The 26,900-nt window shown below is 58.0% G+C and overlaps 1 protein-coding gene and 2 long non-coding RNA genes across 10 annotated transcripts; 2 read left to right on the forward strand and 1 right to left on the reverse strand.

Moving 5' to 3' along the window:
• Positions 1–13: 13 nt before the first annotated feature.
• On the reverse strand, positions 14–24,995 carry FMNL1 (formin like 1). Of its 8 annotated transcripts, none has more exons than XM_038547042.1 (28): positions 24,852–24,995; positions 15,901–15,984; positions 14,293–14,376; positions 13,493–13,566; positions 13,014–13,097; positions 12,559–12,696; positions 12,274–12,291; positions 10,852–10,960; positions 10,066–10,142; positions 9,762–9,855; positions 8,763–8,837; positions 8,344–8,454; positions 7,077–7,226; positions 6,468–6,569; positions 6,063–6,333; positions 5,501–5,818; positions 5,190–5,314; positions 4,200–4,402; positions 3,484–3,718; positions 3,185–3,253; positions 2,409–2,489; positions 2,196–2,325; positions 1,915–2,078; positions 1,566–1,667; positions 1,352–1,447; positions 970–1,078; positions 715–813; positions 14–483 (listed from the first exon to the last, which is right to left on the reverse strand). In XM_038547042.1, the coding sequence occupies exons 1-27, from the start codon at positions 24,978–24,980 to the stop codon at positions 722–724; spliced, it is 3,324 nt and encodes a 1,107-aa protein (XP_038402970.1). In that variant the 5' UTR covers positions 24,981–24,995; the 3' UTR covers positions 14–483; positions 715–721. The 8 variants fall into 8 exon arrangements, with proteins under 8 accessions (XP_038402970.1, XP_038402964.1, XP_038402966.1 ...); XM_038547036.1 differs by having other exon boundaries at positions 14,263–14,376; XM_038547038.1 differs by lacking the exon at positions 715–813.
• On the forward strand, positions 5,759–12,385 carry LOC119873262. The gene is made up of 3 exons (XR_005364358.1): positions 5,759–6,586; positions 7,757–7,876; positions 8,142–12,385. It is a non-coding gene; the product is annotated as an uncharacterized LOC119873262 (long non-coding RNA).
• LOC111097343 lies at positions 12,717–22,461 on the forward strand. Its single transcript, XR_005364357.1, has 3 exons — positions 12,717–17,538; positions 18,005–18,910; positions 19,610–22,461. It is a non-coding gene; the product is annotated as an uncharacterized LOC111097343 (long non-coding RNA).
• Positions 24,996–26,900: the final 1,905 nt, after the last annotated feature.

Raw genomic sequence — 26,900 nt, forward strand, 5'->3', positions numbered from 1 at the left:
GAGCAGACACGCATCTTTTGCAAACATCTTTATTAATCTTGTATAAAAATAAGGTCCATGGAGAGTTCCCGGAGCTAAGGGTGGAGCACGAGGTTGCACTTTATAAGTTACAGGCCAGGCTCCGGCTGAGGCTAAGTATGGCTATTAGGGGGTGAAGGGTGCTGCAAGCAGCATTTGGGGGAGCAGCCTGCGATGCTGCACCTCCACCACGCCCCTGCGCCCCCCCCCATCCCCACACCCACCACCTGGGGTGGGCCCATCTCAGAAGGTGGCAGCGCCAGAGGGGGTCGCCCAGGCCCAGCCGAGCTGAGGGCCACCTTCCTTGGCCATGGCTTGCCACACCCCATCCCCCACTGAGTCCATCAGCAGAAACTGAAGGCTAGAGCGAGAGATCCGAGGTGACCTGAAGGGGGGGTCCCGGGGGGCGCCGGCGAGCACTTCTGCGGCCTGTGTCTGAGCGGATGTAGGGCTGATTCCGCAGATCTGGCAGCCAGGAGGAGAGACACTTACCCTTCAGAAGTCTGCCCCTGGGCTAGGTCCACAGCTCCAGGGCACAGACCTCAGCACTGTAGGGGCCGTGTTTATGTTTACCAGACCCTGCTCAAGCACACCCCAGCCATGTGTGGTCCCAGGGAGGGCAGCATGACCCAAGCCCCCGAGGGCCCCCAGGGTTGTGGGCAGCTTCTGGGGTCAGAGGCCAGGCTACCCAGGTACCTGGGGGCTAGAGAGGTATCTCTTCTCCCAGGCTGGCCTCACAGAGGAGCCTAGATGTCCGCTTGCCGGTGCGGGCCGTGAAGGGCACCGTCTTGAGCACTGACGGTTAGGATGGAGGAGGAGGGAAAGAAAGGGAAAAAAGACAGAAAAAAAAGCAAGAGGCAGTGAGGCAGCCAGACCCCTAGGGTGGGGGAAGAGGGAGGACAGCATTAGAAGGACAGACAGAGGCCAGGCCAGGTCCAGCCAAAGCCTCACCTGTGATGATATCTTCTATGGCGCCATCACGGTCACTCTCATAGATAAGTGGCTCCTTCTGCTGCTTCCGCTTCAGCTCAGAGATGAGGTCCATCTGCTGCCGCCGGGCCTTGGGTGGTGATGGGGAGGAGGAGTTGGTAATGGAAGGTGTGTAGCTCTAGCTCCAGAATCCCCTCTCCCCAGGCTACCAAACCCTAGAATATCTGCCTGCCTGGTCCCCCACAGCAGGCTGGAGAAGAAAGAAGCCATTCCCATCCCAGGTTCCTGAAGTACCATCCTCACCTTGGGCAAGGTCTATTCATAGAAAGGAGGGTGTGGAAAGGGGCCAGATCTTTGGGATGAGGATCCCTGCAAAGTGCCGAGCTCAGACACAACTGCCTACCTTGGGTGCTGGGGCTTCCTCTTTGCCCGGGGCGTCGGCACCTGCCTCCTGGGCTACTGCTTCCTTCTTCCACTGTTCCACCTCCTGCTCAGCTTTCTGAGGGGCCAAAGTGGGTCTCCATGAGGGGAGTCTTATCCAACCCTCAGAGAGAAGTGTCCCCTACCCCTCGCACTGCCCAAGTGGAGAGGCCAAAATGCCCACCAGACACACATACCTTGTAGGCCTTGATGAAACGGCTAAAGAGGGAAAAGAACATGGAGGGGGATGTGGTCTTGGGGTTCTCTCCGAAGTACTCTACCACAGATTCGTAGGCCTCCTGTGGGCAACAGCCTGTGAGACCCACCAGCACCCACCCCCCAGGAGTTCTGTGTGCCTTTAAGACCCTGGCCACTTCATCTCTGGCCACTTCATCTCTGCTCTGCCAGGCAGGTGGACCCCCTGCCTCATCCCCGACTGTGTCCCTGACCCTCCTGGCCTACATCCCCCACCACGGCCTTCTTCCCGGCCTACATCCCCCACCCCAGACTCCCCACCTTCAGCGCTCTTGGCCAGCCCTGGCCCACCTGAGCAGTCTTGCTGTCTGCCAGCAGTTTATCCATGGTGGGCGAGTTGGCCCTCAAGAACTCCTTGAGCACCATGCAGTCGTCCTGCCGCACAAACTCTCGCTGGGTCAACTCCAGGCCTCGCTGGAGGGAACGCACGTCCCCTAGGACGCTGTCCAAGGACACTGAGTGGGAGGGCAGGGCGGTATAGAGGCAGGGAATCAGAGAGGCCACATTCCCATGTCCCCTCCCCAGGGCGGAGCCCCTCACCCCACCCAAGGATGGGATACCTGCACCCCTACCTGACCCTGCCTTGTCCAAAAAGTGTAGGTCACTGTGGAAACCTGTGAGCTGTGGGTACTTCTCAGCAATGACCTTCACTAGGTAGTGCAACAGCGTCTGCTTGCGGTCGGTGGACTTCATCTCTAGCAGCTGCGTGCAGGCCAGTTGTAAGCCACAGGCCACCAGCTATTCCCCATCCCCCAGGCCAGGGAACCCCGCTTTGTGCCCCTCACCACATCCAGACTCTGGAGCCGGAAGCCATAGGCTGCTCCACGCTTGCTGCTGTTCATGTAGTTGCCAAAGGCCAGGACAATCTGGGAGAGGTAGGGGGAAGGAGTTCAGCAGGGTGGTGGGGCCCAGAGAACCCCCTGAAGTATGACCTGTGCAAATCAACGTGGCAAAGAGCAAGCCCCACATGCTCAGCCCGCTCAGCCCACACTGCATACCTCCTTGGACCTGTCAGGTCCATGGCCCATGTACATCACGTGTACATATCTGTGTGCCTGGCACACCCTTTTTTTTTTTTTTTTTTTAAGATTTTTTAAGTGATCTCTACACCCAACATGAGGCTCAAACCTACAACCCTGAGATCAAAAGTCTCATGCTCAGGGTGCCTGGCTAGCTCAGTTGGAGGATCATACAACTCTTAATCTTGGGGTCAGGAGTTCAAGCCCTATATTTGGTGCAGAGATTTCTAAATAAATATGAATAAACTTAAAAAAAAAAGTCACATAATAACTGAGCCAGCAAAATGCCCCCTAGCATACCTAATTTTGTCCTCTGCTATTCCTACCCAAAACTTCACTGCTGACCTCTCCTCAGCTGTGGTGTCACAGTCCGACAGCCATTTCTACTGGGTCCCAGATACTCCACCAGACTCCATTGGTTAGGTGCGGATGCTCTGCTAATCACACGGTGATCCCCAGAGAGGATCCCTCTCTCACAACCCAGAACAGGCAAGGAGTCATAGGTGGGCCCTACTTCCCAGACCCTTGCCCTGGGCTCTCACCTCCAGGATCTGGCGGAGTTTGTCAGAGGACTTGATGGACATTGAGGCTGCAATGATGGCATTCAGTTGCTGGGGGTGGGATTGGAGAGGCAAGATAAATTTGGGGCAGGGTCGGGGGCAAGCCCGTGGGAGGCTCAAGGACTCCTAAATGCCCTCTGGGAGCCCAGGCTGCTGACTGCCTTCCGGCCTCCCCAACCTAGAGCACAGCGCCCTGCCTGCCCCGCCCACACCGCTCAGCCTGCCCCGCCCACACCGCTCAGCCTGCCCCGCCCACACCGCTCTGCCTGCCCCGCCCACACCGGCATGAGCAGCTGGACAGTCTCCGGAAAATTGCCCAGGAAGGTGAGCGTGGCCATGCGCTCCGGCAGGCGCGGGATGCGGCTGAAGCGTAGCATAAAGCGGTCCTCCTCTGACAGCTCCTCCATGGGTCGCTGCTCCTGCTCGAAGCGGGTGATCAGGCTGCGCTCGTACTCCGTGGGCAGGAAGCGGGTCAGCAGTTCCAGGAAGTCCAGGCCAAGGGCCTGTAGGTCATACCTGGTGGAAGGTGGTGGAAGATCAGATAGTTATCCTTCTACACCCACCAGATCTGGAGGGTAGGACTACCACCTCCCCTCACTTCCTCCACTGAATGAGTGAACTTCAGTATTCGCTATCTGCCAACAGCTCCAAGGATCAAGAGGTAGGACTCAGGGAAGCTGGGAGCTGCGAAGCCTGAGGTCCCTGTCATACATCAGTGACAGAAGCCCAGCTGTAAATGCCTGGGCCTGAGTGCCCACGGCTGGGCAAGGAGGCAGGGAGGAAATGGGAATGTCTCAGTCTGGGCATGACTCACAATATGGCCTCAGGTTTTTGGGCCTGAAAATGAGAAGCGATTCCCAGCTCTACCCCCTGACCAGGGTTAGCATGAAGCTTGATGGCCTCTGCCTCATAGCTGGGACTCTTTTACCAGATGCCTGATGACCCTGGCCTAGCGAAGGGGCTGGGCTACTCACAAGCACAGGGCAGAGGTACTCACATCTCGATGGCCTGGCAGATGCGGTCAGCCCCCAGGTTGCCCTTGCGCAAGGTGATGGCCAGGTTCTTGGCCCGGTTGGCCTCGATGAGAGTGGCCTTGCTGGGGGCCTTCTGGGCTGCCTTACCCTTGAGAGCACTGAGGTCCAGGCTGGGACCTTGGGACTTAGTCTTGAACTGTTCCTCAAAGTCACTCATGTCTAGCTCCTGAGGGCACAGGGAGAGAGGAGGTGGAGCTAGGCGGGCTGGGGTCTGATACCTTCCTGGCTGACCCACCTTTCCAGCCCTGACCACACCACCCACAGAGAAACAAACCAGTAACCCGGCTTGACCAGAGGCCCTGATGGGAGATACACAGGAAGAGCAGCACCTGACCCTGGGGACCCAGACTCCAAGCCCTTACAGCTGAAGGAAGAACTGAATTGCCAGGGCTAAAAAGGGGAAAGGGAAGGGCATTCCAGGCAGAAGGAACAGCATGAGCAATGGCTGGAGGCAAGAGAACACATCCTTTTTGGAAAGTTAAAAGCAGAATTAGGCTAGAGGCGCCTGACTTTGGCTCAGGTCATGATCTCAGGGTTCTGAGACTGAGCCACATGTTGGGCTCCATGCTAAACTTGGAGCCTGCTTAGGATTCTCTGTCTCCTTCTGTCCCCCTCACCCTACCCCACCCGGCTTTCTCTGAGATTAAAAAAGAGTTGAAGCCCTGGTTTTCTGTGTGGGTGGTGAGAAAGAAGCTTAAAAGGAAGAGAGAGAGGCCAGACGTGCCCTCAAACAGTGAGGGGAAAAAAAGAAAACAGTGAGGGAGTTAGGAAAGCCTCCTGGGGAGTCCAGATATACTGCCTATCAGATACACTAATCCAGTTTAGCTTAACACCCATCCCCAGCCTCCATGCCCTCATCTGTACAAAGGGGTAGAGGAGATGACCTAGCACGATCCAGGCAAGTCCCCTCCTCCCCTGGCACCCACACTGGAAGCTAGGCAGGGCGTACTCACCTGCAGCACCTTCTCATCATTGAGCTCAGTGAAGACGGTGCCTGTGATCTGGCTGGGTTTCAGGGCCACCCAGTTTAGGAGTGGCATTCTGAACTTGGTCTGTATTGGTTTCTTGGCCTTTACTCCTGGGACATAGATGGAGTGGTGAGTGCTAGGGAGATGAGGGGGGCGGTGGCTGGAGAGACCCAGGGCCCAGAGAAGCCTGACAGGACAGGCAGAAGGCAAAAGGAGGCCCCCATACACAGGGTCCTGGAGGACACTGAGGTCGGGGCACCTCCATATCTCCCCCCAGCCCTGGACGTTCCACTCACCCGGGCCCATCTCTGGGCCGGACCCTCCAGGAGCATCAGAGGGACCTCCTGGAGGCGGTGGAGGCGGCGGAGGCACTGGTCCATCTGCACCGGGAGGCAGCGGTGGCGGCGGGGGTGGGGGCGGCAAGCCTCCCGGCAGCGGTGGGGGCGGGGGCGGGGGATCCGAGCTGCCAGGGATGGGTGAGGCCAGTGGGGGTGCTGAAGGCGGGGCTTCCTGCTGGGAGGAGGAGCTGGGAAGTGGGGGCGGTGGTGGTGGTGGTGGTGGCGGCGGGGGTGCTGCTCCAGGAGCCGGCTCTGCCGAAGGTAGGAGATCTGAGCCTGGAGAGAACCCAGATCCCAAGAGAGGGGAAAGGGGGTGTCAAGTTCGGGGCCTGGGTGGTCTGCCCCCACCCCCTCCCCACACATGCGCACTGGGCCCACGCCTACCGTCCCACCGCCACCTGACCACGCCCACAACCCCGAGCCTACCTCTGCCTGCTCTCTCCGCAGAGACGTCCCGGGCTCCCCTTCCAGACCCTGGTTCCCCTGCTCCCACCCCGCCCAGCCTGAAGCTCCTGCGCACCTGGGCTGGGTGAGCCGGTGGGCACTCCTGAGGTGGGCACTCCTGGAGGAGTCAGGGCGTCATTGCCGCTCGGAGTTGCCACGGCGACGGGAAGGATCTCAATGGAGACGGCATCCCCGGGCCCCCGCAGGATGCGGATTAACCCCTTCTCCTCCAGCTCCTCCACCTTCAGCTCTAAGGCCGAGGGCCGCGCCGGCACGGAGGTAGGCACTTTCTCGGGCTCAGGAGGACGCCTGGAGGCGCCCATGGGGGTCGACTCGCTGAAGCGCTCCTGCGAGCCCCGGGGGAGGGGTCAGTGCCTACCAGCAGGCCGGGCTCAGAGCCCCACCCTGCGGCCGCGGTAGGGGAGGTGTCCCTGCAGAAGCCCCCGCGGGTCGGCTCCGGGAAGCCGGGCCCCAGCCTCACCCTCAGGGTCTCCAACTCCTTCCGAGCCTGGCTTAGCTGCTTTTCCAGCTCGGCGATCTTGGCCATGGATTCGTTCTCCGCGTCCCGAAGCTTCTCCGTCAGCTGTGGCACAGCACATGGTGAGCTCCCACCCGCCGCTGGGCACTGGCGCCGCCGCTGAGGGGGCGGCAGCAGGCAGGCCTGCCTCCGGGGCTGGGGGAGGCTTCCGGATGCGCTTATTAGCACAGGGTGCCTGGCGGGTGGGCTAAGCCTGGAGCCGGAGCCAAGGAGGTGAGATCCTGAGGGCACTGACGTTCTCTCCGGAGGAGGAACCAAGGCACCGCTGAGGAGGGAGGTGGGCGGAGAGGGGCACCGGGCACCTCGTTACACCCAAGCCAGGTTTGGGCTCTGAGCGCAGGGAGAGGAGGCGCCTGCCTTCCTCCGAGGTCCAGCGCCCAGCGAACGCTCATTGAGAAAGACACCACAGGATTCAAGATTTGGATTCAGGTCTAGGTCAGGGGCCCGGCAGACGATAACCCCCTATTCCCACGATAACCCCCTATTCCCACCCAGAACCAATGCCTGAGCCCAGTGGGGGGTGGGAGGGGCAGGTTCAGGAGCAGCTCTCACCAGGGCCACCTGCTCCTGCAGCTCCTCCATGTGCTCCAGCACAGCATTCTTGGTCTCGGTGTCCTCCAGCAGCGCACCCACATCAAAAACATTATCCAAGTACGCTTGAATCTGTACCAGCAGCTTGTCACTCTCTGTGAGCCGGAGCCTCTGTCCCCCAGACAGAAAGAGCAGGGTGGGGCCCAATGTAAGGGGTCTTTCCAGTACACACCCCCACCATCAGCATGAGATGGGGCCCGAGCCCCAGCCCACTTTTTTTTATTTTTTATTGTTATAATTCACATGCCATAAAATTCATTATCTTAAAGCATATAATTCAGTAGCTTGTACTATATTTACAAGGCTGTGTGACCATCACTGCTGTCTTATTCCAGAACATTTTCATCCCTCTAGAAGAACCCCTGTACCTGTTAGCAGTCATTCCCTATTCTCTCCTCCCCCAACTGCTGGCAACTGCCAATCTACCTTCTGCCTCTGTGGACTTACCTCTTCTGGACATTCATATAAAGGAATCACGCGGTATTTAGATTTTTGTGTCTGGTTTCTTTCACTTAGCAAAATGCTCTTGAGGTTTATCCACATGGTAGCAGGTACCAGTACTTCATTCCTTTATATGGCTGACTAATATCCCCTTGTATGGTTGTATCACTCCAGCCAGCTTTTCACCTTTTGGCCTCTAGAAAGCCAGTCCCAAATGTCCTGCTCCTCCAAGAAGCCCCCCAAAGGAATCAGGGGACCTGCAGCTTCTCTGCTCAGGCTGGACCAGGAAGCACCAAGACCCTCGGTCTACCTTCCCCAGGGTAAGGAACTCCCCTATGACCTGGGTCCATCCAACATGAGCCAGCTCCCACTTTGGCCCCATATCTCTGTGCTCCCCATTGTGTGCTTGAGTCAGAACCTGTCTGAGAATGATGCTCCCAAAGCCAGACCCGGGGTGACCTAGAGCCTGTTCCAATGCCTGCAAGAATAGCTCCAGGGACAGTGGGCCTATTAAGTGGCAGAAAATGTCCTGCCTCATTCTGTTTATAGAGTCATCATTACCTTTATGAGTCTCTTGTTTTATAGATGGAAAAAAATGAGACTCCGAGAGAAGAAGAAACCTATCCAAAGTCGCATGGGCTTAGAAGCAGAGTCGGGATTTGAACCAGACCTGCCTGACCTCAATACCCAGGTTACTAACCACACAGCCCTACTCTGCAGCTGACGAGTGGTTAAGTCCCAGTGAGGGAGATGCAGGGAGTCCCAGTGAGAGGGATGCAGGGCTCACCTCCAAGTACAAGTCCAGGCCCAGGTGGGTGAACTCATATTGCAGGAAGACACGGAAGTTCATGTTCTCCACAGAGTGTACCACGATATTGATGAATTGCATGCAGGCCACCTGGGGAGCAGAGCCCATGGGCAGGTCTCTGGGCGGGAGTGCTGCATACCTTCTGTGCCCCATATACTCCCAAGTCTCTTCTCTTCCCCATTTCTCACTCCATTAACCCAGCTTTGTCCCTACCCATACTCTGCTCCCCCAACCCCCTCCCTCCAGCTTCCCTATCTCTGACATCCACCCTTCCCCCACCCCCAAACCACTCAGTCCTCACAATTCACAGGAGCAGAGCCCAGAAGCCAGATACCCCAGCCCCCTGGCTGCTCCTTACACTGAAGGTGGCCAGGCCCAGCCTGGGCTCCCGAGCTCACCATGAAATCAATGTTGCTGTCTTCTTTCTGGAAATACTCCATCAGCTTCTCGAAGCGGTGCTGCTCCCCACACACCTGGGTGGGGAGAATGGCTGTCACTAGGGCCCAGTGACATACCTCCTAAGCCATTTGTAGCCACCACCTTTGTGCTTCTACAGGCTCCTCCACATTAAATCTGAGTCAGGCCATGTCGCTCTTCCACTCAAAACCTCCCCTCCCCTCCCTCTCCATCTCCCCCAGCCCTCCCTTCACTTACTACACTGGCCACACTGGTATCCTGGCACCTTCCCACCCCAGGGCCTTTGCACCTGCTGTTCCAGCTGCCTGCTGTTCCTGCTCTTAGTCAAGATTGCCACCACACCAAGCCTCTCACTTCCTTCACAGGCTTGCTCAAACTTCACCATCTCCATGAAGCTTCCCTGACCACCCTGCAACCCATTTCTCTTGTCCCTCCAGCGGCCTGGACTCAGTCTTCAGAGTGTTCACCATTTCAGACACACAACCTGCTCATTTTGTATACTGTATATTATTATCTGCCCTCCCTTGCCTTCTTTGTTTCTTTTGCTCACTGATGTATCCCAAGTGCTCAGTCTGTGCCTGATACATAGTAGGCACTCAACAAGTATTCATGAAAGAAATTAATGACCATATCCCACCCCTATGCATCATATTCTTATGCATCTACTTAGCCAGAGTCAGCAGACATGTATATATGCAACTCTGAGATGCATGGACCAAGTACACTTTGGATCTGGCCAGGCTGAGGGTCAGAGGTTCAGCAGACCTCCATAGTTGTCCCTATCACCCCAGACAGTGCCCTTATATGACCTAGCACCTTCCCTCCAAAGCTTCCCCATCCCAGATTATCTTCACCCTGTGCTCCCCAAATGCCCACCCAACACTCCCAGCTGTCCCCAGAAGAGGCCACAATTGCCAGCAACAGGCCTGCAAGCAGCACTAGAGAACAAGCACATGTTTGGGGTGGGGGGACTTCAGTACCTCCTTGAAGTTGTCAAAGGCCGCAAGGATGATATCATGCCCTCCCCGCACCAGACACACAGCTGCCAGTAGCTCCAGCACCAGAGCCTTGGTTCTAGGGACAGAAGGGCCAGTTTATTCCTTGAAAGCAGGCCCCTCAACAAGGGTGGGTGTGGGTCTGGCTGGGGGAGAACAGGGCAGCTGATGGGGAATAGGGGTGGAATAAGCCTGGTCAGTAGTCCTGAGAACTGGGGACCAGAGTAGGCAAGGGGTGAAGTGGCAGGATAATCTAGATGTGGAGAAAGGGGAGGGGCCCGGACCTCACCTTGGGTTCTTGTTGTTGAGGCTCAAAGCAATCTCATTGACACAGGCTGGGTGGGTCATGACAAGGCTGAAGCCAGACTGGGGATAGAAAGGAAAGGTCAGCTCCTCCAGGCAGACACCCAGGACTGCCAGCACTGCTAGCAGTGCCATTGTATTCTGGTCTCTCACTGTCTTCAAGCTTGGGAAGTTCTTTATACCCAACTATAGCCTTTTCTGTGGCTGCCAAAGCCTGGCCCCCATTTTTAAATAACTTTGTTCAAAAGCCAGTGTCAGGATTCAGCACCTCGGACACAGTGAGCCCTCAAAGGTCTGCTAAGTGAAGGAGCACTTGCCCCACCAGCCACTCCTCCAAACAAAGTAACCCAGAGCTGCTCTCCATGAGGGTGCTGTGTCCAGCCTTCCTTGGTGGGTGTGCCTAGGTCCCCACATTAGTCCCCACCAAAGCTTGGAAGTCACCATGGAAATGCTCTCCACAAGGTGGCGCTCACAGCCCCATGGGCTTCTCTTCCATCTTGGAAGGCCAACTCTGAACTCAGACTCCCTTGGTTCATGCCCCCAGTCATGTCCAGGGTACTCCAGAGGACCTGACCGGGAAGGGACAGAAATCTGGGCTTCCCTTCATGACTCAGTAGCCTCAAGACCCTCAATGGCCCCCATCCCCAGGGTTCTCCAATGGGGAACAGGGTCAGGGGACAGTCAGTCCCTGAACCTCAGCGGCGTAGACAGCTCCCAGTGAGGACAGGCCCAGCTCCCCAGGTCCCCCAGTGCCTTGTCCCCACTGACCAACCTGGTAGTTCATGATGGCACGCAAGCACATGATGCACACATGGACGTCATCCTTCTGGCTAACAATGCGAGAATTCCTCAGGGTCTTCCTGCTGTGGGCAGGGGTCAGCCTGGGTGGAGGAGGGAGGGGGAAGCTGGGATTAGAGTCCGACTCCCGGCTTCCCACCCCCACCCCACCCTCAGAAGGCACATTTGGAACATTAGGCCACTGATTCCCATCCACACAACCCAAGAGGCCAGCTGAGGGCAGGAAGGCTTCCTTGGTCCCTAGGCCTTGGGCCTGGCATGCTGCAAGGGAGTACGGAGAGGGTCAGGAAGGCAAAGACCCTTAACAGCAACTTGGCATCAAAAGGGTTGCTGTGTTGTGGTAGAGGCCCAAAGAGGGAAAACCACCAAAGCTTGGAAGTCACCACGGAAATGCTCTCCACAAGGTGGCGCTCACAGCCCCATGGGCTTCTCTTCCATCTTGGAAGGCCAACTCTGAACTCAGACTCCTTGGTTCAAACACCAGCTCACCGCTTCTGAGGCAAGTTTACATGTGCCTCAGTTTCCTCACTTGTAAAATAGGAATAGTAATAATAGTACCTTCCTGATCGGGTTTTGGGGACTATGAAATGAGCTTCGAACATTGTCTGATACATAGTAAGTGCTATGAGTGTCCCTGATAATTCTTTGCTAGAAAATATGGGATTTTTTTTTCATTGTGGCAGAACTGCCAATCAGGATTTCCACATCAGTGCCTCTTGACAATTTTATCACATTTCCAACAACACTGGGAAGCCCCACCTCCTCCTTCCATCTGCCACATCGTCCGTCTCCTGTCATTGCTCAAATATGCCTGAGTCTTTGTTCATGCTGTTCCTTCCACCTGGAATACCCCTCCTTGTCCCCATCACTGCCTGTAAAGCCTGTATCCATCTGTGAGACATAGATGCTATCTCTTCTAGAAAACCTTCCTGATGCCCCAGGAAGTAGCCACCTCCCCTTTCAGAGCTCCCAGTCACACCTCCATGATAGCCTGTCATACATTGTCCCCTTCTAGACCAAGGGCTCCCCAGGGCAGGGTGATCTGTCTCCTGAGCACCTGCCACCATGCCTGATGCATAGGAAACGCTAAAAAAAATCTGTTAAATGAATGAATGAATGAATGAATGAATGAGCAAACAAAAAAAACATACTGCAAGAGTTTTGGGCTTAATATGAAGTTGGTCCCTTAGACCAAAGTGGGAAGGATGGAAGCCAGGGACCATGTGAGGTCCAGGGGTGTCTCCTTCTCTCTCCCCGCCTCCCAGCAGGATGTCCTGCATTAGGGTGGGGTGGCCTATCCGCAGCAGGTGAACCCAGGGGTGTCAACTGAACACCCTACCCCACCCCCACCCAGGGAGCCAACCAGGCATGCACCTGCCCCCAGGTGGCTACGTACCGGGGAGAGGGGGGGCACCTGGAGGCCGCACAGGAAAGAAGAGGGGGTTAGACAGGTACCAGGGAGGTCTTACCAACCCAGAAACACCATCCTCATCCCAGACCCACCCAGATTCCAGTTTCTAGATGCCATCCCTGGAAGGCTTCTTAGCACATCCATCTCCCAAGCCCTGCTTGAGGCCCTTACAGTGATCCTCAATGCCAGGCTGCCCCCTTCCACCACCCCCTGGTGCCTGGGGTAGGGCTGGGAGGGTGCAGCGGTCTAGGGGTGATGGGACCCACATACTTGATGGTCAGGTGGCGACTCTTGGGCTGTGGAGGCAAGGACGAGGGAGGACCCTTGCTGAGATCTTCCACCGACTGCTCCAGCGGCTTGCTTTTCTCTGAGCCAGGGACCCCATTGTCCGTACTCTCCATGTCATACCTGCAGGGGTTCAAGTGGGGTTGAAGGCCAATGCTGCAGGAGCACTTTAGGGAGGGGCAGGGGAAACTGAGGTACCATGCTAGTCAGAGGAGGGGGCCAGGGAATGACGGGACAGACAAGTAAGCCACCCAGGTCCCAGCTGGCCATCCCAGGCCACGTCCCTCTCTATCCGTGCAGGTCCTTAGAAAGGGGCATCACCCACTGTGAAGGGTGTGGTGTGTGTGAGCCCAGGGTGGATGCGGCCAGAGGAGTGGATGACAGGGAAATGTGGACCAGGGCTCTGAGGAGCAGCATGAGGGCTGGGGCAGGGGGCTTACGTGACGGAGCACTGGGCAAAGGCCAGGTACTCGAGGAGCACATCCAGGCCACGATTCTCCTCATTGAGGAACTCCTCCACCCACCTGCAGGGCACAGGGCTCCCTGAGTTCCAGCCAGTGGGGAGGTCCTGCCCAGAGTGGGCCCAGAACAGGCACAGCCAGGGCTCCAGGGCTGGCCTTCCCCTGGCAGGACACCAGCCAGCCCCAACCTCAGAAGAGCCAGTGGCACTAGAGGATGCCAGGGGGCTCAAGCAGGATCCAGAGCCCCACTGTGCCTTGAGGTGTGAGCAGAGGGTAGGCGGAGAGGAGGCAGGGAAGCTGCACTGGACAGCCAACCCAGAAGTGGCCCACGGGCACAGCCTATGCATGGGGGTTGGGGGGCAGGGAGGTGACAGCGGAGTAGCAAGAGGAAGCCCCAGGAACTACCTGGAGGCAGAACTCCCCCAGGCTCCAAAATGGAAATCTGAGCCCTTGCTCACCCAATGTGGTTTGTCCTCAGGGAGATCTCCAGCTCCCGCAGCACCTGTGTGGACTCCTGAACTCGCCTCTTAAACTGGGGACCAAGAACAGGAGAGTCTGGTGGGTGAAGCCTGGGGCCTCCCACAGTCCTGCTGAGCCCTGAGGCAGCAGCCAGCAGCCCCTGCCCTCCCCCTACGACTGGCCTTTCACGCTCAGCCTCCCCCACCACCTCCACACACCTGCCTGCAGGATAAGCATTCTCAGGCTCTGCGTAGCCCCATACACACAGACATGTGGCATACACACATACACGCACACGCACACAGCCAGCCACAGGGCACATGCACATTCATATATGAAGACCCTGGCCATGTACACACACATATGCATCCATACACAAGCACCCTGGATACACAGATAAGACACCATGCATTCATACGTGGACACATGAGGTACACACACACACACACACACACCCCACACCTATACATGAACCCAAGGGCACACAACCATATGTGGATACAAAAGTACATAGTATACATACATATCCACACACGGCCACACAGTGTGCACACACGCACGCACACACACAGTACAGTACACACAAGCAGACCTGTGGAAGCACACGCAGGGATGCAGAGGTGCCTGCCCAGGGCCCTCTCAGTCCCCTGGAAACATATACACACACTCATACACAAGCCCACCAAAGAGTTTATTCACATGGTTACTCTGGCTGCCCAGAGCTTAGAAGGGGTGGTGGTGGGGCAGAGAAAAAGGGGGAGACATATACCCCCAAGTTAGACATCCAGTCCGCTGCTACCTTTCGGCTGACCCCACCCGTTTCCACGTAGCTTCTCAGCTTCTGGATGTAGGCCGCTGGAGGGTTCTTGACCTGAAACCGCTCCTGGGAAAATGGAACAGGGTGTCCAGGGAACCAGCCAGAGCTACCTCAGGCTGAAGGACCAGCCCTCGCCCCGGAATCCCTTTCTCAGCTCTGACCCCAGGTCCTAGGCTATCTTAAGACCCCTCTGAAATACCAAAGATCTAACCAAGTCACCTGCCAGGCCACTTTAAAAGACCCGAGTCCCGGACCTCTGCTCCCCACTATGGCCTCACAAGCCACAGCCCTAGCACAGTCCTGAGGGGTAGTTTGGAGGTATCACTTCTACCCCACACCCCACCCTGGTGGCGGGGGCAGGGGGGGTTGAGTAGAGGGTCTCAGACCTGCCAGTAGGTGGCACCTTCCCAGCTCCCCTGCCCTCCCCAGGCTGCACACCTATCCACCCTGGATCACACACCTGCCTTCCCCGGGTCACACACCTGCCCACCCTGGGCCACACACTAGCCCCGAGCTGCACTGGAAGGTACCTGTGCATGTGTTTGCTCATCTTCCGTGCTCAACAGAGCAACCCCTAACTCCCCTGCCTCCCCCAGGACTCCGATAGCCACTCACACAGAGAAGCAGGGGCCATATCAGAGGGCCCTACCCAGAGGAGCTCCCATCCTTCCCAACCCAGATCCCTCAGCTATGCCCAGCCACCCTCCTCAACATCCCACTTCTCCCAGGCCTCTGAGCCCCCAACCTGAAATGCCAGGTCAAGTAGCAGGGATCCCTACCACAGCCCCAAAGCCTCTAAAAGCAGCTCACCGCCCTCCCTCCACGGCCCAGCCTTTACCCCCCCCCAGACTCCTGCACAGCCGGCTCATCCCATTCTGGTCCATTAGCAAGAGTCAAAGGCCCAGCCTTGGCTCCCAGGGGAGGCTCCTTGCTCCCCAACTCCCCACCCCCAGCCTCCCTCCCTCACTGAATCACTGCAGCAGCCAGGCCCCACCCTGGCCCAGCACTGGGAGAGGGGTCTTCCTTGCTACCACGGACAGCAGCCCTAGAAGCTGCAGAGACAGGGCACCCAGTGGGCCATGAAGGTGGCAAACCCAGGTGCCTAACTAAGCACCAGGAGACAAGGATTCTGGTTCTTGCTCTGCCGCTTGGTTACTGGTTACCTTCGGGTGGTTGCTTGGTTGACAGTAGCTCCTCTGAGGCCAAGGAAAAGAAAGACAGGGACCCTGCCCCTTCCTTCACACCTCCCATGAAGTCAAAGATGCCCCCTCTTCCCCAGTCCAGAGCAGGAGGGTCAACAGAGGCTGCTCCAAAAAGCTTAGCAAGGAGGGTGGTGACACGCCCCAGCTGCATTGGCCAGCACCCTGCACTAGCCCCTGCCAGCTCTGCCGAGGGCAGACCCAGCCCTGCCAGGGACTCATAAGGTCCCTGGGGAGGCCCATGTCCACGAGATGGAGATCCTAGAGTCTTGAAGATACCCCTAGCCCCCTCTGCAGGTGCTACACAGGCCTCTGGCAGGGTCCCCTCTCCTGCCGGCCCTAGCCTGGCCAGGGCAGGGCACCCTGATGCCAGAAGGGGCCTGGTACCTACCTGGTCACAAATGAGCTCCCACTTCTTCTCATTGTCATACTGGCTCAGCAGCTGCACTTTGTCCGGCGGCAAGTTCATGCAGTTCTGGGGGAAGGGAGGACAAGGTCAAGACTCTGAGCCCGAGCCCAGTGTGAGGGGCAAGACATGGGCATTTTCAGAGAAGCCACAAGGGGTCAGCTCCCTAGGAGACCTGTCATACACATGACACCTGTCACCCTCTCACCTGGGAGATAAGCGTCAGCTGATGAGAAAACTGAGGCCCAAAGGTAGAGCACCTTGGCCTAGGCCCCAAAGCTAGAAAGTGACACTGGGATTTGACTCGGAGTCAGCCTGACCCCGGGGCCTGGGCTCTGTCATCCATACACCACCTCCCTGACACATCTGCCATGATGGTAAGAGCGTGGGTTCTCAACCTAACTTCCTGGGGCCTCTGGCTCCTCTGGACTCACTTCCCCACGTGCAATGAGGGGGTATCATCTCTTCTTCCATTTGGGTGGGAAGCTAACAGGATCCACCTCCAGCCAGGCCCAAGTGCAGCCAGGCTCGGACTGGACCCCCTTCTTGCATGCCCCCAAACACCACGTGGACTATCACTGTAGCCTAGGGCACCAGTGTCTCACAAACACCAGAAAACCTCTTGCAAGCATGGCAATGGCAATCTCCTCCTCATCCCTCCCTTGCCCCATCCCTCCTCATTACTTCTGGAAGGAGGAGACCGGGACAAGCCAAGGGAACTTTTCAGGCAGGGAATTCCAAGCAGGTGCGTCATGGCTGCAGGGGCCAGGGGGATTCCTGGGGAAGGTCACCCAGCCACAGGAACTGGGGACAGCCGCTGACATGCTAGGTCTGTGGTGCTGGTAGCCCAGGCTGGGACTCCCCTCAAGAGCTAAGAAAGGTCAGCATCGTTCTGCCTGGTCCTCCTCCCCCTCACAGGGCAGTTATAGGGTCCTGCCCAGTGCTGCTCGCACACGGGGATCCCTGCCCCCCTCCCCGAACTCGACTTGTCTTCCTGATAGACACAGTAGATGATGCCAGTCTACCCCAATTCGGCAAACCTCAGGTCAAAAGAAGATCTACTATGTGTTAGGCCCCAAAAGACAGTTCTTGCCCTCAAGGAGTTCCATCCCTGCTGGGGACGTGGGAGTGCCCAGGGATCCCCAGCCCAGAGTCAAAAGGCCCCTGTCACCAGCTCTGGAGGCTCAGTCTACAAGTCCTCAGTCACATGAGCCTGAAAGGAGGCCACAGCTGGAGCACAGAGGGGCCACACCCACCCAAGGCTCCTCAGCCAGCTTCCTCTCTGGGGTGCTGGGCCTAGTTCTGGGGCTCTGGCCAGACCTCACCCCAAAAAAATCACTGCCTTGGGTCAGTCCCAGACAACAGGAAGCTGGGTGCTCTCAGCCCCCATTGCCCAAGCTTTCCGGCTAGAGCCCCACTTGAGAGGTGAAACTGGCTACCCACCAGGCCCCCCAGGCCAGCTGGCAATGGGGCTACATCATTCTTCTCCCCATTGTGAAAGCTAGCCCCTGGATTAAGGAAACCGCTGCTGTCTCCTCTGTTGCACTCCCCCAAGCTGCCAATAGCCAGCCCGGCTCGTGCCACCACAGGCCAGACTGCCCAGGCAGGGCCCTTGGAACTGGGGTAAGGCCTCCATTGGACCTGGACCATTCTCGATCCCTGTCTCCCTCTCCCTCTCTCTCTCTCTCTCTCTCTCTCTCTCTCTCTCTCTCTCTCTCTCTGTCTCGCTGTCTCACGGTCTCTCTCTCTCCTTGTTCTCTCCTGCTCCATCCTCATCCCACAGAGACGGGGGGTGGGGGGGTGGCACGGGGCAGAGGGGGGAAGGCCAGGGCAAAGTAGGAAGTGGGGAGGCAGCCAATGCCAGGGAAACTGAGCGCTGGCCAACACAGGAGAGAGGCTGTGGCGGGGAAGGAGAGTGAGGAGTGAGGGGGATGGCTGAGCCCCAGCAACTGAGCCTTCCAGGAGACAGCTGCTTCCTAACATGGGTCTTCCTGGGGCCTCACTGACCCCAGGGCCCTGTCTGGCTCCCTGAACAGCCCCAGTGGCACTTCTAGAAGCAGCAACTAATCATAATAATGACCCCCCACAGATGGGGTACCCGCCATCTCTGCCTGGACGCTCACCACGCCTGGCACCGCGCTGAGCCCTCCACTCGGGGGACTGCCCCAATCACCCCAACCAGCACCAGCAGTCCCATCATACAGGTGCAAGTACAGATTAATGACCTGCCCAAGGTTACAGAGCCCGGAAGCAGGGAGCCAGACTGGCTTTGAGCCCAGCGCTGACTCTGAACCCACTCCCACGGGCCACCCCACAGTTATTACTGGGGAGGGGGCAGCCTCTGCTGTGGGGTCCATCATCCCAACAGCGGTGGAGGGAGGGCACTCCTCCGCCCCTTCCCCACCTGGGTGTGCTCAAGCCCCGGGGCTGCGCCAGCCTGCCAGACAGGCTAAATTTAGGCTCAGAAATCAGAAATAGCTCTGACAGCGCTGAGCGCTAATTAGCAGCTGTTCCTCCGCTGTGCCCACCGATGAGCCAGGGACCCTAAGGAGCGAGGGAGGAAGCAGAGAATGCCACTCACCCAGGGTGGAGTGACGTGCTCCCGGAAACCAGGACCACAGGCCCAGGGTCCCCAGCAAGGGGGTGGCAGCAGGGGGACAAGCAGCAGGTGGGCTGGCAGGGCCCAAATAGGCGAGTCCAGGTGAGGGGAGGAGAAACACTTGCCTCCTGGGAGGGGACATGGCTGGAGGAAGAAGCTGCGCTGGCTTCAAGGGACCCAGCTTCTGAGCCCACCTAGCCAACTGTCTCCCAAACCCCTCAGCCTCCTTCTCCATAAAACAGGCACACTTCCCCCCTCTGCCTTGCAGCTCTCAGAGCTCCTGGAAATACCCAGCAAGAAGCTGTGTTTTGATGTAATAATACTCTTCAGTGATGCACACTGTGAAGAGGCATTTCACAGATTGGGAGTTGGGGGGAGCCCACTGAAGACCCCAAGGTGAGGGATGAGGTGATGAGCAGAAGTGTGTAAGACATCCAGATAACATGGACCGGTCTCTGAGGCCAAAAATGAGCTGACCTTTCAGCCCCCCATTCCCAGCTGCCCTCGATGCTCTGGGTCAGAGGAAGAGGGGAAAAGATCCATCTTTGAGAGTGTGGCCAAGAAAAGGAGCTGATTCCCCAATCTTTCTATTAGAACATGTGGGGATCATTCTCCGTCCCTGCCCCTACCTCTCCAGGCACAAGAGGAACCTCTTGCCTTGCTCACCCAAGACCAGCCCCTTGCAAGCACAGCCTGACCCACTCTCTCCCAAATGCTGATATCTGGAGAGGTGTCCCTGGAGGCAGAGGGGCTCCAGTCTGTATTTGGACACAGCCACACCCTCTGGTTTCACTTTCAGCTTAAGCTCAGACTATGTCCCAACCCACCTGCCCACCCTCTCCTCATGACATCTGGTCCTTTGAGTCCCCAGATGCCCTTAAACTAGAGTTCCAAGCCCAGGCTCAGACCAGCCCTATGGGGGCTCCACAGCCTGATGAGCCCAGAAGCCAGGAGGTGTCCCCCACTTCCCCATCCTTCCCTCTTCCACCCACCTTTCCATGGCCTCAACCTTTGGGGGCGGGGTGTGTGTGTGTGTGTGTGTGTGTGTGTGTGTGTGTGTTTAAGATTTTATTTATTTGTTCATGAGAAACACAGAGAGACACAGGCAGAGGGAGAAGCATGCTCCTTGCAGGGAACCCAATGCGGGACTGGATCCTCAGACTGGGATCACTCCCTGAGCTGAAGACAGATGCTCAACCACTGAGCCGCCAGGCATCCCTCAACCTTGGTTTTAGAGCTTTCAGTGTATCTCCAAAAACAATAAACTTTTTCCACGTTTTAAAATTCCAGTATATAGGTTTTTCTGGGGCTGCCATAGGCAATCCCAGACTTAGAGGAGGGTCTAGGGTGACTGGCCCTGGGATTAGGAGCTAAGAACCCCCAAAAGCTCACAGCTTCTCCCCTCGGGGTGGAATGGTACCCATGGCAGGGACAAGGACAAGCCAGGTGGAAGCCAGGGCAGCAGGCACTGCCCATTCAATCCACAATGGTTGGGGAATTACAGTAACAATGATAGATATTCCCCAAACGTTCACTCTGCGTTAAGTGCAATTCCTAGTGCTTTTTATCTACTGACTAATTTAAACCTCATAAAAGGGACATCTGGGTGGCTCAGAGGTTAAGCATCTGCCTTCGGCCCAAGGCATGATCCTGGAGTCCCAGGATCGAGTCCCACATCAGGATCCCTGCATGGAGTCTGCTTCTCCCTCTGCCTGTGTCTCTGTCTCTCTCTCATGAATAAATAAATAAAATCTTTAAAAATTTAAAAAAACTCAAAAAGAAGCTTACACAGTAAACACTATTGTGATCCCCATTTCACAAATGGGAAACTGAGGCACAGAGCAAGTAAGTCACTTGCCCAAGCTGACCTGGCTGGCAAGCAGGTGAGAAGACTCAGTTTCCTTGGAAGAAAGAGCACTGGAGACAGGGAAAAATGTAGGTCCTAAGCCCCCAGGGGTCTTCTGCAGACAGCCTGGCCCCAGTACCCCCGTCTGAGGAACCAGGAACAGCCAGCCCCATTTCCTGCCACCCAGCACCCTACGCTTCCTGTTGTTGCCCACACCGAGCTCTTACTCACTGGGGAACCCCCCCCCAGTACACCGTCTCTCAGAGGGAAGTGGAGGCCTCCCCACCCCCTCCCCATGTGCACACAGCTACCGTTAGCACCACTGCCCCACCCTCCAGGAGAGGTGGGCCCTCCCTCTGGTGGTTTCCGGCCAAGGCAGTTTTCGGTCTAGGCCTCGCTGTTGCTGACCTGCATGATGGCAGCGAAGGCAGCCTGGCCTATGAGGGCTGAAGTTGGTAACCTTGGTTGGTCTCGGTAACGGAGATGGGAAGAGGGGAAAGGCACAGTCTGGAGGGCCTAGAAGGCCTCCGGTATGCAGAGGATCCTATCCACTCCCAACATCATCCCCTTCCTCACAGTCGGGGAGAGTTTCTGGAGCACTTGCTCTATGTCAGGGCAAACTCAATCTTTCCACAATCCTAGGAGGCCAGCATATGCCGGTAGCATTCTCTCTCTACATGTGGGGAAAATTGAAGTTCAGAGAGGTTAAGGAGCTTGCTCAAGGTCACACAGGTAATAAGTGGCAAAGACAAACCCAATTCCCACAACAGAATGACCCCGAAGCTCAGGAAGCTACTCTGCCTTTCCCATTAATAACCCTTGCCCCTCCCAGAGGCAGGCAGGCCTGAGCCACCTTCCAGGGCTCCATGTTCCCAGGAAAAATGCAGAGGTAGCCCCCAGAGCAGCCCCACCTGCTCCTGCCCATCTCACCCAGGTCCTTGCCAATTGGCCCCAGATGTCCCTGTGAATCATGCCTACCACATCCCTGGGTTTCCGGGGTCAGCACGTGCCAGCCCTGCCTGCTAAGAATGTCAACCCACAGTTCCTGCCCAGCCCAACATCTGCCCACATGGCCACGGCACCATTGAGATCCTCCATGTAAGACACCCCACCCCAGAGATAAGAGGTACAGGGCCTGAGTGCCCCTACAGCTACATGTCCCCAACTTCATCTGTCTCATCCCAGAGAAGGGCACTGGCCAACAGAATGGAGTCTACCTCTGCTCTTCAGGGAAGGGGTCCAGATGAAAGCAGGACTCCCAGGATCTGACCTCCCCATATAGCCTCACCAAATGTCTACATCCCTGGGCACATGCTGAGGGCCACCCAGGGTGCAAGGCCCATTGGGCAAACTCGTCTCCAGCTGGTTTGGCCTCCGCGTGGATCAGCATCACTCTCAGCCTCGAGCACCACATCCAGGCAACTTCCCCTAGTCCTCGAGTCCCAAGGTTACAGGCTCCTCCCTGACCAGACAGATCAGAGGTGTCCTACGCTCAGCCGCTGTAAGCATGGAACTTCTGGAAGGCCAGGAAAGAGTGCCTTGTTCATCCCAAGCGCCAACCCTTATAGGGAAAAGTCTACAAGGGAGACACAAGCCTTGGGCATGGCATAGGAGAGGCGAGAGCGTGGAGCCTGGCAGGCTAGTTTTCCCACCATGACAGCAGGCCCATGTCGCTGGGCAGCCATCGCTCCTCTGCTGTTGCTAAGGCAGCAGTAGGAAACCCTGGCTCAACCTGCTTTCTTCCCACCTCCATTTTAAGCAGGGGCACCTGTCTCTCTCACAGCCTCCTTGGAATGGTAGCCCCCACCACCCACCCTTGCATGGCAGAAAGGCCACTATAGGAAAAGGGGGAGCAGGCTCCCTCTCCTACCTGGCTGTGGGCCTTGGTGGGGGTGCTCTCCACCCACAGGATGGGTCCCACAGCCAGGAGCCAAGGACTGGTTTTGGGTCTCAGGATCCTATTCCCCACCAGGAACCAAAGGGCTGAGATTAAGCAAAAGGAAGAGGGGCGCCTGGGTGGCTCAGCCGGTTACATGTCTGCCTTCCACTCAGGTGGTGATCTCAGGGTCCTGGGATGGAGCCCTACATTGGGCTCCCTGCTCAGCGGGGGAGTCTGCTTCTCCCTCTCTCCAGCCCCCACTCATGCTTTCTCTGGCTATCTCTGTCTCTGTCAAATAAATAAATAAAATCTTTTTTAAAAAGAATAGCAAAAGGAAGGGCTTCCCTGGGGCCATGTGACAACATCTGAAGGGGCTATGCTTTTCCCATCAAGAATCAGAGATTCCTGGGGGTGGGGGGCCCATCACTCTCAGCAGTCTGAGGCTCTTCTCCTCTTAGACATTCACTACAGACAGGACTCCCCTCTGGCCAGGAGGCAGTGCTGATGGAGGCACGCCCTGCGATACTGGTTGCCAGGCCTGTGGGTTTAGCCAAAGACGTAGCCCAGGCAGCTGCAGGCAGGGGCCAAAGCTGTCATGCCAGGGCGGGGCTCATGTCCCTGTTGGTGGGGAGGGAGGGGAGCCAGGTTCTTGGCTGAGCGACCTTGGATGGGGTGTGTTCTGCTCACATAGGACAAGGGACAGGCTGATCCCTCCCAGAAAGAAGGCCAAGAGTAGAAACACACTGGGGTTTCTGTGGGCTAGGGTGGAAAGCTGAGCCCCAATGGGTGCTGCTGCCCTAGATTTCTACCTAACTCCCCCCTAAGACCCAGCTCGGGCCCTCTGCCTTGCATGCCCCGGTACTCAGGGACTCCCAGTGGTGGTTAGTATCAGACTCAGCCAATCAGAGCTAAGGCCAAAACACAAGCAGGGCAATCAAGAAGTACACATGCATCAAAACCTCACCATTTGACTTTTGGATTTCCCACTGGTCTGAATTATTCACACAGCTCCTCCCCATTAGAATGTGTTTAACTGGGGCCGGTACTTCACCCTGCCAGTCTGTCACACCCCTGTCCACAGACACACAGTTGTGGGGAAAGACAGACTCATATCCCCCACCATCAGCCTGGCCAGAGTCCAGGGATCCACCACCAACTCAGGCTCCCCAGATGGCCCCCCAGAGACCAACTTTCCTCATTCTGCCCCTCCCCCACCTGCTCAGCTCAGCTTTGCCAGGCCATGGGTTTGAGGAAGGGAAAGCAGGTGGACAGATGGGGGTAATCAGCACCTGGCCAGGTGTGAGGTGTCCCTCAGAGTCTCTCCCTCTCCCCTAATCAAGCAAGGTGCCTTCAAAAGGATAGACCAGACCTCACCCCACCCAAAGCTCCTCCAAACCCCTCCTAGTCTTCCTTCTGAGAGGGGGCAGCCAAGATTTCTAGGAACTCTTATGAGGGGCCATGCAGAGGATCTGGCAGGTACAGTCCAATGACCGGCAAGGGAGGGGAAATGATGCCAAGGAGGTGGAGGGGACAAAGAATTGAGCACTGCCACCAGCCAGGCTTGCTCTACTGCCTGTGCCTCCCCTGGGCCTTCACCCTCAGACCTGCAGTGCCAGCCTGCTTAGACTCGGAAGTGCCCCCGGGAAAAAGCACGGCCTCATTCGCCTGTCATCCAGAGTCCAGCAAGGGAGCTGACAGCAGACAGGCCACCAGGCAATTAGAGAAGGGAGCCTGGGACGGGGCTGATGTAGGGAGAGGGAAGTGAAAATGAGTGGCCCTTCCCCCTCCCTACTTCTGCCTCCCACCGAGTCTTGGGGAGCCCTGATTTTGCTCTAGAGCCCCTCCCCAAACACATCCTGACTGCTTCCAGGCTCAGCCGCAGCTGATGGCTCTCTCCCCAGGGGCCAAGTCTCCAAGACCCCCCCCCCATTCCTCCAGCAGGTGATAGTGGGGAAGGGAGGGGGTGCTCCCAGACTTTTGCACCATACCAAGCCAGAGTGGACCAACCCATCCCGACCCTCCTAACCTTAATCCCTTCAGTGGGCTGGAGGATATGCCCCAGATAATAACCCACAGACAATCTCTCCTGGACATGTAGTGGGTGAGAAACAGACACTCCCCTCCGTCTGCATGATCCGAGAACCCAGCTCCCAGCAGCCCAGGCACCATCGAATTAGGAGCAAACACCTAAATGCAGTCTCCAGCTCCCAGGACATGAAAATGTAACCCTTCCACCTTGGCCCCGAGACACTAGCAGATGCTCCTGACCGCCCGGTGGGTGGGCCTCATGCAGTGCGGAAGGGGCTGCTCCAGGACCCCTTTTTGCGTGCTGGGCTCCCAACTTCCTGCAGGACATTTTCGTTGAGACCTTTAGACCCAGGAGCGCTGGGGAAGGGGGTGTCTCGGGGAGGCAGACCCGGCGACTGCAGAACAAAGTTTTGGGGGGAGAGTGCTAAGTCACTCCGAGAAGAAGCCACTGTCATTCCCACGTCCTGTAGGGGCGGCCACCGGGCCGGGGATCTCCAAGCGGTACCCGAGCCCCCGGGGCGGGGACGCGTGCCGAGCCCCTGCCGCCCCCCGCCCGCGCCCCGCGCGCGCCGGGCCGCACTCACCAGAACCCGGTTGAACCTCTCCTCCAGCTCCCCGGCCGCGGGCATCGGCTGCTTGGGCGCCGCGGGCTGCTTGGGGGACGGCGCGGCGGGGCCCGCGGGCTGCTCCGCGCTGCCGGCCGCGTTGCCCATGGTGGTCCCCACCCAGTCGGCCAGGCGCCTCCAGCCTCGGAAATCCAGCTTTCCGGGGCGCGGGGGACGCGGCTCGGGGCCTGGGGGGCGAGCAGGGCAGCGGCGGCGGCGGCGGCGGCGGCGGGGGCGCGGGCTCGCTCGGCGGCGCTCGGCTCAGCGGCGCGCGAGGGCCGGGGCGCGGCGTCCCATCGGGGCGGCCCCGTCCGAGGAGCGGGCGGCGAGCTGCGGGGTGGGGGGAGGAAGTCAGGCTGCAGCCGCCGGGGCCAGAGGGCTGGGCCGGGGGCAGGAAGCTGCGGCGCGGGCTCCCCCCTCGGCGATTTTCGAACTTCTGCTGTCGCTCCCCGAGCGCGCAAACCGCATTTCGCCGCCGCCGCGACGCACCCGGCCCCCGGGGGGCGGGCTGGAGGGGGGGGCGGGCGCGGGCCGCGGGCCGGGGGTCCGCCGCAGCCATGGCGCGGCCCGGAGGGGGCCGCCGCCCCGCTTCACCTGCCGCAGGGGGGGCGGCGGGCGCCGCTTCACCTGCGGGAGCGGGAGGCGGCCGGGGCGAGGCAGAGGCGGCGGCGCGCGCGGCGGCGCCTCCGGGTCCTAGAACCGCATGCTCCCGCTCTCCCGGAGCAGGGGATCGGCGGGGTCGGGGTGAGGCGGGGCGGGGCGGGGAGGGGTGGGGGTCAGGCCCGGGGGTCCGGAGGGGCCGACCTCCTTGGCGACGACTGCCAGCGGCTGCGAGCGCGGCTTGGGGACCCATGACCGTGCGGCGCTGGGGCGCAAGGTCTGGGTCTCCCTCTCGGATTCCCGACAGAGAAGGTGGGAACCCCCTTCCAGGCCCCCCACCCCTTGTTTCTGTCCTCCTCCTCCGCGAAGCTGAGGACCAGAGGGAACCATCTGCAAATGAGAACCCCAAAGCAGGGCGTGGGGGGGCGTCGCAGATCCAGGCCAGCGGAGACCCCCGCGACCTGTCTCCCCCGCCGGACCAACTCTGTGCGCGCCTGCCGACATCCCCAGGGTGGGAGAATGGGGGCGCCTGTGGAAAAAAGACAAGGTGCAAGAATCTGGAGACCCCCGGGGCGGTCTCAAGGAGAAGCTCGGGGTTGGGGAACAGAAGATTAAAGCCAACATCCAGGCTGAGAGAGGACCAGGCACCGCAGAGGAGGGGAAAAAAACATATCTCCTTGACGCTATCACCTCCAGGGACATAGGGTGGCCTCACCTTGGCGAATAATAACCTCGGAAGGCTAGCAATTACAGAAATGCTTCCAGAGGTCTTCTTTCATTCATGCCGACAATGACTAGGGAAGGTAGGTGTTGATGTCTTCATTTAGAGATGGGAGACTGAGGCTCCCTGCGGTTAGGTGACTTGCCCAAGGGCACACAACTAATAAGAGGCAGAAACAGGCCTCCTCTGTGCTCACCTTCAAAATCCACACTGCCATGGAGCCCCTCTCCTAGCCCCCACTGCCCCTCTCATCCAGGGTGGACCAGAAAGGTGAGTGAGTACTGGGAGGGCCCTAGAACCCCAGGTCTGAGACATCCATCTCCAACCCGTATTTGAGACTCTTCTCTCTCACTTGCTCCTTTCTTTCCCCATTTAATTTGTGGAGATCCCCAGTTGCCCTCCCTGCACTTCCAAGACACTGAGGAGGGAGGGCCCACTAAAAGAGCCCTGGATTTCCTCTAGGCCAGGCCAGAGGCCATAAGTGTCCCTTCCCCTTGTAGCTTCCTCTTCCTTCTACAAACCCCCCCACCCCCCACCCCCAGCCCCATTCAGAACCAGGAGTTAAGCAGGAGCTGGGAAATTTAGCTAATTTTAAGGAAGCCCCTGGGATGAAACAGCCCCTTCCCCCAGACTGACCTGATTTAAGTGTTTCTTCTGCCAAGGTCACCAGCACCTCTGGTGGGTGAGAGATGTGGTTACTTATTTCA

Source organism: Canis lupus, chromosome 9 (assembly GCF_011100685.1).
Source record: "Canis lupus familiaris isolate Mischka breed German Shepherd chromosome 9, alternate assembly UU_Cfam_GSD_1.0, whole genome shotgun sequence".
NCBI classification, from domain to species: Eukaryota; Metazoa; Chordata; class Mammalia; order Carnivora; family Canidae; genus Canis; species Canis lupus.